Genomic DNA, 7,697 nt, shown 5'->3' with positions numbered 1-7,697 from the left:
GCGCTTCCCGGCAGCTTGACCCCCGGAGGGCCGCGCTGGGGTCAGAAGAGCAGCCCCGCTCCCCGCCGCCGGCCGCCCACCGCCCGCCCGCCGGCTGGCCGCTGAGTCACCGCTTCCACAGGAGCCGGCTCCGATTTCCTGCCCCCTCGCCCTCTCTCCCGTCATTAATGCTGGGGACGGTTCAGCTGGCGCTGGCTCCGGAGCCAGGCTCGGCGCAGCCCAGGGAGGGCCCCCTCCTTCCCGCCCCCTCGCCGCAGCTCCCCCAGCCCCGCACAGGCGCCTGTCTTCTGGGCGGGTCCCCGGGGCTCCAAGGGTGTCCCCCAAATTCACCTGCCGTGGGATGGCCCTGGGCAGGCCCCCTGTTGCCCTCTGCCTAGCCCAGCTCCCCCTCGTTGTCTCTGGCTCCTGTAGCTAGAAGCCACAGGCTCTTGGGGTGCTGTTTCATCACAGCCTCCTGGGCAGTCAGGCCCCAAGGTCCTGGGGTTGTCCCTGAGTTGTTCTTTACTGCCCCCCTGCCTCTGTTGTGACCTCATGCTTTCACAGGAACTGTTGACCCAGCCGCCTCCGGACTCCCGGCCTGGCCTCAGGCTTTTGCCTTTGCCCACTCCCCGCCACCAGCTCTCTAAAGCGCATCCCCTGCCTTCTACCCCTGACCTCTCTTAAAACCCATCCCCGGGTCCGCACGTCTACCGTGTACCAGAGAAAGGCCAGACTCCCTGGGGAGACACACAAGGCCCTGGGTAGCCTCCTGGTCTCACAGTCCTACCACCCACCCTCAGGTTCCTTAAGCCACAGACACATGGCACTGCCAACTGCCACTCCCTGGATGGGGCGTTCGGGCTTTGTACGTGCCCATTGCCCTTCCCTCTGTCCATCTGCCCTGAGTCCTGCTCAGCCTTCAACAGCTTCTAGCTTCCCCAACCCCTCATACAGCACACCCGCCCTGGAGCCCACAGTCCCTCACACGGTCCCCTGTTGCGTGTCGCTAACCCAAGCTGTCACTGTTTGTCCCTGGGCCTCCATCTCCCAACTAGATTGAGGGCTGATTCCAGATCCATCCATCCACGCTCTGTGTACCGGGCTGAAGAGCTGCAGAAGAACCAGAGAAGTAAAAAGATGTCTTGCTTTCTGAGGATTGTCTTAACCCACAGCCAGAATTATTCATGTCAGGCCAGGGCGCCAAGGGCCCTAACTGGCGGAGCCTCAGTGTCCTCGTCTGCACAATGGCAGTGATAACACTGGCACCTGGCAGGCACTTGACATACTCATTCACTTCCTTTTGAAGCCAGGTCACAAAGTTACTCCTTCACCTGTGGGACCCCTTGACCTCAGCTTAGGCATGGACTCCTTTGGCGTGGCCTAACAGGACAGCTTTCTGGGGTGGCCTTGACCCTGGGTGTCAACCTTACACCTCTTTGGCCCCAGCAGGGCACGAGCATCGAGCCCTCCACCTTCTGAGATGTTCTGGGCACCTGGCTGTAGCCACTGCTGTGCTGCACTGTGACAGTCACACACCAAAGCTCTGCCCTGGGCCCCTGCACACGCAGGCAGCCTCCCTTGCCTTCGCCATCTTTCTGGACCCCACATCCATCTGGCCCAGGAGGACATACATCCTTTCATTCCATAAACAGCTGTCGAGTATGGAGCACCCGGTGCTAGGTACCCCCCCATCTCTGAATATCCAACCCAGGTCGATTATTTTCTCATCTTCCCCCACCTGAGTGATCACTGGTGAGCCCTCTTTGGGGAAGCACAGAGGGGTCCCCTGCCCACCACCACATCTTTGTGAAGACTGCTTTGATTGTAAACGACTGAAGCCCAACTCAAAATGCCTTAAGCAAAAAGAAGAATTTTGGCTCATATAACTAAAAGCGTTCAGGGGGTAGTTCTAGTTTCAAGTAAGACAGGATCTAGGGGCCAAATGATGTCATCAGATTCAGTCTTCTGATCAAATAGAAGGAATAGGACTCCAGTTTGGAAAGGAGGACGTTGGAGGCAGGGCAGGAGGGAGAGATGCTCAAATTCTACTTGATCACCAAGGTTCTGTGTTGGGATACTCACTCGCTCTCTAAATACTGATGGTCTGCCTTGCCTGAACCCATTGCGTCAGTATTTCTGGGGGTGAGGCCCAAGCATAGGTGTTTTGGTTTTTTTGTAAAATCTTTGCAGACAATAAGCAGGGTCACAGAGGTAGTCAGGAGCAGAGGTGAAGGTCAAGCCCAGGTGCGGCCTGCCATTCGCTTCGGATCTGCTGTGTCTGAGCTCATGGGGGGAACTTATGACCATCACGGGTACTGTGGCTCCTCCCAAGGGGCTCCCGAGCTCTGGGGTGCTGGGAATTTCAGCCCTCATAGGTACACCCGGACACACACAAACACACGTGCCAAGCACGTCCGAGACCTTGCTTCACGCTGATGGTGCCATGTGGGCCTGGGGAGCGGAGGGGTTTTGACAGGCAGCGCCCCACCCTCTCTTGCACACCCTTTCTCCTCATGGACTTCTCTGGAAGTGGACAGAGGAGAAATGAGCTGCAGTGGCAAATGCAGGTTTAAACCTGGCTCTGCCTCTTACAAGCCCTGTGACCTTGGGCAAGCCGTTTTGCCCTCTTTGAACTCGGTTTTCTTCTAGCGGGAAAGTCTACCCGAGCAAGTTCAGAGGATTAAGTGAAATAATGTCTGGCCTATAAGTGACAGGCAGTAAGTCCTAAATGGGTGAGTGAATGAAGGAGTAGGGAGACCAAGTGGGCCCCACCAGGAGCTCTGGTCTTCCCCCTGCCATGTCCCTTTCTCAGCACACCCCCGGGAAGGGCCCCCCCAGCTCATGATGGTCTCTGGGGTATTAGTGAGGGATCTGGGAGGCAGCACCTACTTTCTTTTAGAAGAAAGCCTTTGAGGGGTCCCTGCCACCATTTCTATCCCAGAACTCTCCTTTATTCAACCACAAGTGCTCTGGTTGCCTGAGACCTGTGCTGAGCCATGAGGCCAACAGACAGGTGGGCCTGACCTCCTGAAGCCCTTGGGCTTAAGAGGAGGCAGGCAGGTATGGGGTTGCTCTGTCGTGGGATGGGAGGAAGAACAGGTGCCGAGGGGAGAAGATTGAATATGTGAGTCCAATAAAATCTGATGCTTGAACAGAGTCTTAAATGAAGAAGAGGACAGGCCCAGGGAGATAGATGGTAGTAAAGGAGAGCTTCCTGGAGGAGGTGGTTACTGAGCTCGACCTTGAAGGACGAAAGCAGTTTCCCAGGTAGTGGCAGGTATTCTGTGGTGGGGAACAGCATGGTGTAGGCTTTGTTCAGTATGAGGTGACTGTTCCACAGAGAGTGGCCAAGGGACCTGGACTTAGGTTGGATAGACAGCTTCCAGAACTATCTGGGGTGGAGGTCAGAGACCACTCCCTTCTACCTGCCTTGTACATATGCCCCACTTCCCTCACAAGAGTCCCTCACTGCTCGCCCCCCGACGGACACTGTCCTCTGGGTCCCAAATGCCTCCCAGTCCCACCCCCTGCCTGCTCTGCAGCCTCCTCGAAAGATCCCGGCCTCCAGAGAATGTTTTCTTACCCTGCCTGTCCCTTTCTGCAAAGTTCAGCACTTTGTCTGCAGGGCCCAAGCTTGCCCTCCACTCAAAGGTGAACGTTCCTGGAAGCTCCAGCCTGTTTTGCACTTCAAACAAAAGGCTGGAGCTCGCACCTCAGTCACCACGCACAGCCAAACCGCTGGGCTTCCAACTTGGCTGGGCATCCGTCCATAACGAGGAGTGGGCCTGGCCTAAATTTGGAGATGTTAGTTGGAAACTCGAGTGCTGCTAATTCAGGCCTTCCAGCTTTGTGTGCTTCCCACTCTCCTACATGGAGCAGTTTGGCTGTCTCAGGGAGGAGACTCGAAGCCCTGCCTCCCACCATCCTTTGTCCAGATCCGATCCAGGGAGGGGGCCAGAACCATCTGAACCACCTGTTCCTCGGAAATAATTTAGCCAGTCCCTCCCGTGTATGAGGCTCAACTAGAAGTATTCCTCACGACATTTCTGTGACGCAGGGGTCACTGTCCCGGTTTGGTAAGACGAAGACTCTGACGTCTAGAGAGAGTGGAATTAACTAGCCTGAGGTCACATAAGGAAGTGCTAGAGTTGGTGCAGCTTCTGACTCCAAATCTAGTACTCCTTGCCCGGCATCCCTTGTCTCCTAGGGGTTCACACATCTGCTGGGGAGCCTGAAATCTCAGAACCAAAGTCAGAGGCTTTGGAGTTTGGCCATGCAAAAACTCTTATTCTTGGAGGTCCCCACCCCTCTTCACACCAAACATTTAAAATGCACCGTATCCCACATTAAATGTAATTTAAACATAGCAATACCGCAGTGGGGCGGCAGTGGCGTAGCTGACTCGATATCAGCTTCTGTGCACATCTGCAGGGACTGCTTTCTGTTGCAGGTGATAGAACATAATCTCAACTACTTTAAAGGAAATGAGATATTATTGGCCCACATCACAGTGAGGTAACAAGCTACAGATACTGCTTGGTCCAGAGCCCAAAGAATGTGACCAGAACTTGGTTTTTCTCATTCTCTTTCTCTTGGCTTTGCTTCTTCTGTGCTGGCCTTGTTGTCAGACAGCGTTTCTCCTTATGGTGGTAAAATGGCTGCCTTTGCTTCAGCCTTACGTGTTCCTCAAGTTTAAATCAGCCTATCTTTTGGGGGGATTATACAAGGGTCTTGAGGAGCAGTCCGATTGGATGGCTCAGGCCACAGGCCCAGCGCTGCATCGGTCATGGGAAATAATATTTTATTGGCCAAGTCTGGGTCTCTTGTTCTAGGACAGTTGAGGTGGAAGCCCCTGGCTGTAGGGTAGTGAGGGGGGATGGGATGGATTCCTGAATGACCATGGGACTCTATCACCTAATTGGTGGGTAGGGAAGGAGGCAGAGGCCAATACCACAAGTCCACTCCACAGATCCAGGAAGTGAAACTACTGGGGACAAAACTTGGGTCGGGCCCTCTCTACTCTTACTGCCCCAAGCCTCCGCCACCTGCCCTGTCCACATAGCTCTGCCCCTCATACCCACCCTCCCCTTCTCACCTCCTCCTTTTTTTGCCTCCTGTAGCCTGATGGCACCAGCAAGGAGTGTGTATTCATTGAGAAGGTCCTGGAGAACAACTACACAGCCCTAATGTCCGCCAAGTACTCTGGCTGGTACGTGGGCTTCACCAAGAAGGGGCGGCCACGGAAGGGCCCCAAGACGCGAGAGAACCAGCAGGACGTGCACTTCATGAAGCGTTACCCCAAGGGACAGGCAGAGCTGCAGAAGCCCTTCAAGTACACCACGGTGACCAAGAGGTCCCGGCGGATCCGCCCCACGCACCCCGGCTAGGCTGGCCCCGCCGCAGCCCCCCAGGCTGCCCCCAGGCCCACACTCACACTCACAGAGAACTGCATCAGAGGAATATTTTTACATGAAAAATTAGGAAGAAGCTCTATTTTTGTACATTGTGTTTAAAAGAAGACAAAAACTGAACCAAAACTCTTGGGGGGGGGAGCGATAAGGATTTTATTGTTGACTTGAAACCCCCTGTCTATGACAAAAGACTCACGAAAAGGGACTGTTGTCAAGGTACAGGTGCTTGTCTCTCTCTAGGAACAGACAACTCTAATCTCGTCCCCAGAGGAGGATTTGAATGAGGAAAACGACACTCTGAGAAACCAAAGTCCTTTTTCCCAAAGGTTCTGAAAGCAAAAAAAAAAAAAAGAAAAAGAAAAAGAAAAAAAAAGAAAAAACAGAAAAAAGAAAAAAAAAAAAAAGAAAAACAAAGAGAAAGTAGTACCCATCCCCAGACTCCCCCTCTTTCCCAAACCCCCATCCCTGCCCCAGACTCCAACAAAAATCGCTCTCTGGTTTGCAGTCATTTATTTATTGTCCACTGCAAGCTGTCCCAAGACACCGCGCAGGGAAGGCGTGCCCCTCGGAATTCTCGGCGCCTCGACTTCCGACGACAGACGGCCTCGTCCAATCAAGTGACCCTGCATTGCTCGAAGTTCTGGAGGATGCTGCTATCGACCTTCCGTGACTCACGTGACCTAGTACACCAATGATAAGGGAATATTTTAAAACCAGCTATATTATATATATTATATATATATAAGCTATTTATTTCACCTCTCTGTATATTGCAGTTTCATGAACCAAGTATTACTGCCTCAACAATTAAAAACAATCGACAAATTATTTAAAAAAACCAGGAGGTGAGTGGTGGTGGGGGGCGGGGCTCAGGCAGGAAGGGCCCCTTTGTGTTTCGTTCTTGGTGGTCCGAGCTCTTGGCTCTGAGAGCCCGGGCCTCGCTCATGCTGATTCGTTGGTGCCCGGGTTCGCGCCAGCGCCCTGCTCTGCGCACTGCTCTAGGCACTGCGAAGGCAGCCTCAGACCGAGGGGTCTTTGCTTCCGGACATCTTCGCCCTCAGAAAGATGACATTCTCACGAGTCGTTGGTGGGGTGACTGAGTCAGGCATACACGAGCACAAACATGTGCCCGGCATCTCCTGCGTTCTTCTGTGCACTGGACATTTATCCAAAAACACACAAAACATGCCAGCCTCCAGGGCCCTTCACTGATTCACTGCTTCATTCATTCACTTACGGATGGAGCCACTCCTTCAACATACATTCATTAAGCACATCACTAAGTGCCAGGCACTGTCGGAGGTAATGAGAATTCATCAAAGAACAAAACCGATCCAAAACCATGCTGCATGGAGCTTACAGGCTAGGGGTTATGCCTGACTCATTTGTGGAGCCGCATCTGGACTTTGCCAGGCACAGGCTGGGCAAGGCGGCAGTGGGCCCCCTTCTGTGTTTGGTGGTAGAGGAGTCAGAGGGCCCAGGTCAGGTGGAGACCTGCTGTTTCGCTCCTAGACTCTCATGGGCGGGGGTGCAAGGAGCCTGTCTGCTTCTTTAACTTCCAGGGGCCCTTTCTTCTAGGTCTTCCCCAGGGCCCGGTCAGGATGTAAGGGAGAGGCCGGCTTAGTCTTGGGGTGGGAAGCAGATTGGGCAGGAGGTTGTCTGAAGAGAAGGATGCCTCCTGTGGGGTCCTGCTGCTGTCACCTGCCTCCCTTGAAACCACCTCCTGCCAATACTGGCCAGGAGAAGTCCCCAGTGAGGCCTACAGAGTGGGAGGAGAGAGCGGGGCAGGAGAATCCTGGCTGGGTTCTGTGTACTCCCTCGGCAACCCACCTCAGAGCTCGGGCCAAGCACAACTCTTGGTTTTATCCTTCCCCCCTGCATGATGAGGGTCTCTCTCCATCCCTGCGCCCCGTCCCGTGTGTCACAGCACATTTGCTTGGGGCTTTATGAAGCCCTTTGAGGTGCGCGATCTCATTGTAACCCCAGGACAACATGTGAGGAAGATACCGTCATTATTCCCATTTTATAGATGGAGGAGACTGAGGCTCAGAAACATGGAGCAGCTTCCTCAAGATCACAGAATAAGAAAGCTGGGGTTGGTGTGCAAATCCTACACTCCCCAGGGTGGCAGTAGCTGCCACTTGGCCAGTGCCTCCTGGGTTTCAGACGCCCTGCTGGGGCCTTTACACGGCCCTGCCTGGGCCTCCCTACGCGTCTTGGTGTGGGGCATGGGTACCTTGGCTGAGGCTCAGAGAGACCATCAGCGTGTCCAAGGCCTCAGTGAGTGGACGACTGAGCCTGAGAGCC

General features: G+C 54.2%; 1 protein-coding gene across 3 annotated transcripts in view; it reads left to right on the top strand.

Annotated features, from left to right (window-relative positions):
* The window catches only part of FGF18 (fibroblast growth factor 18), a 32,935-nt gene extending 26,787 nt beyond the window's left edge, over positions 1 to 6,148 (top strand). For all 3 annotated transcript variants that reach the window (XM_011229459.3, XM_019803395.2, XM_034656740.1), the window contains one exon: positions 5,100 to 6,148. In XM_011229459.3, coding sequence (XP_011227761.1) covers positions 5,100 to 5,366 — 267 coding nt within the window. In that variant the 3' untranslated portion in view covers positions 5,367 to 6,148. The remainder of the gene's footprint in view (positions 1 to 5,099) is intronic.
* The last annotated feature ends 1,549 nt before the right edge of the window (positions 6,149 to 7,697 follow it).

Source organism: Ailuropoda melanoleuca, chromosome 3, assembly GCF_002007445.2.
Source record: "Ailuropoda melanoleuca isolate Jingjing chromosome 3, ASM200744v2, whole genome shotgun sequence".
Classification (NCBI taxonomy): Eukaryota; Metazoa; Chordata; class Mammalia; order Carnivora; family Ursidae; genus Ailuropoda; species Ailuropoda melanoleuca.
Note: the sequence above shows the minus strand (reverse complement) of the source record. Positions and strands in the feature narration are given on the sequence as shown.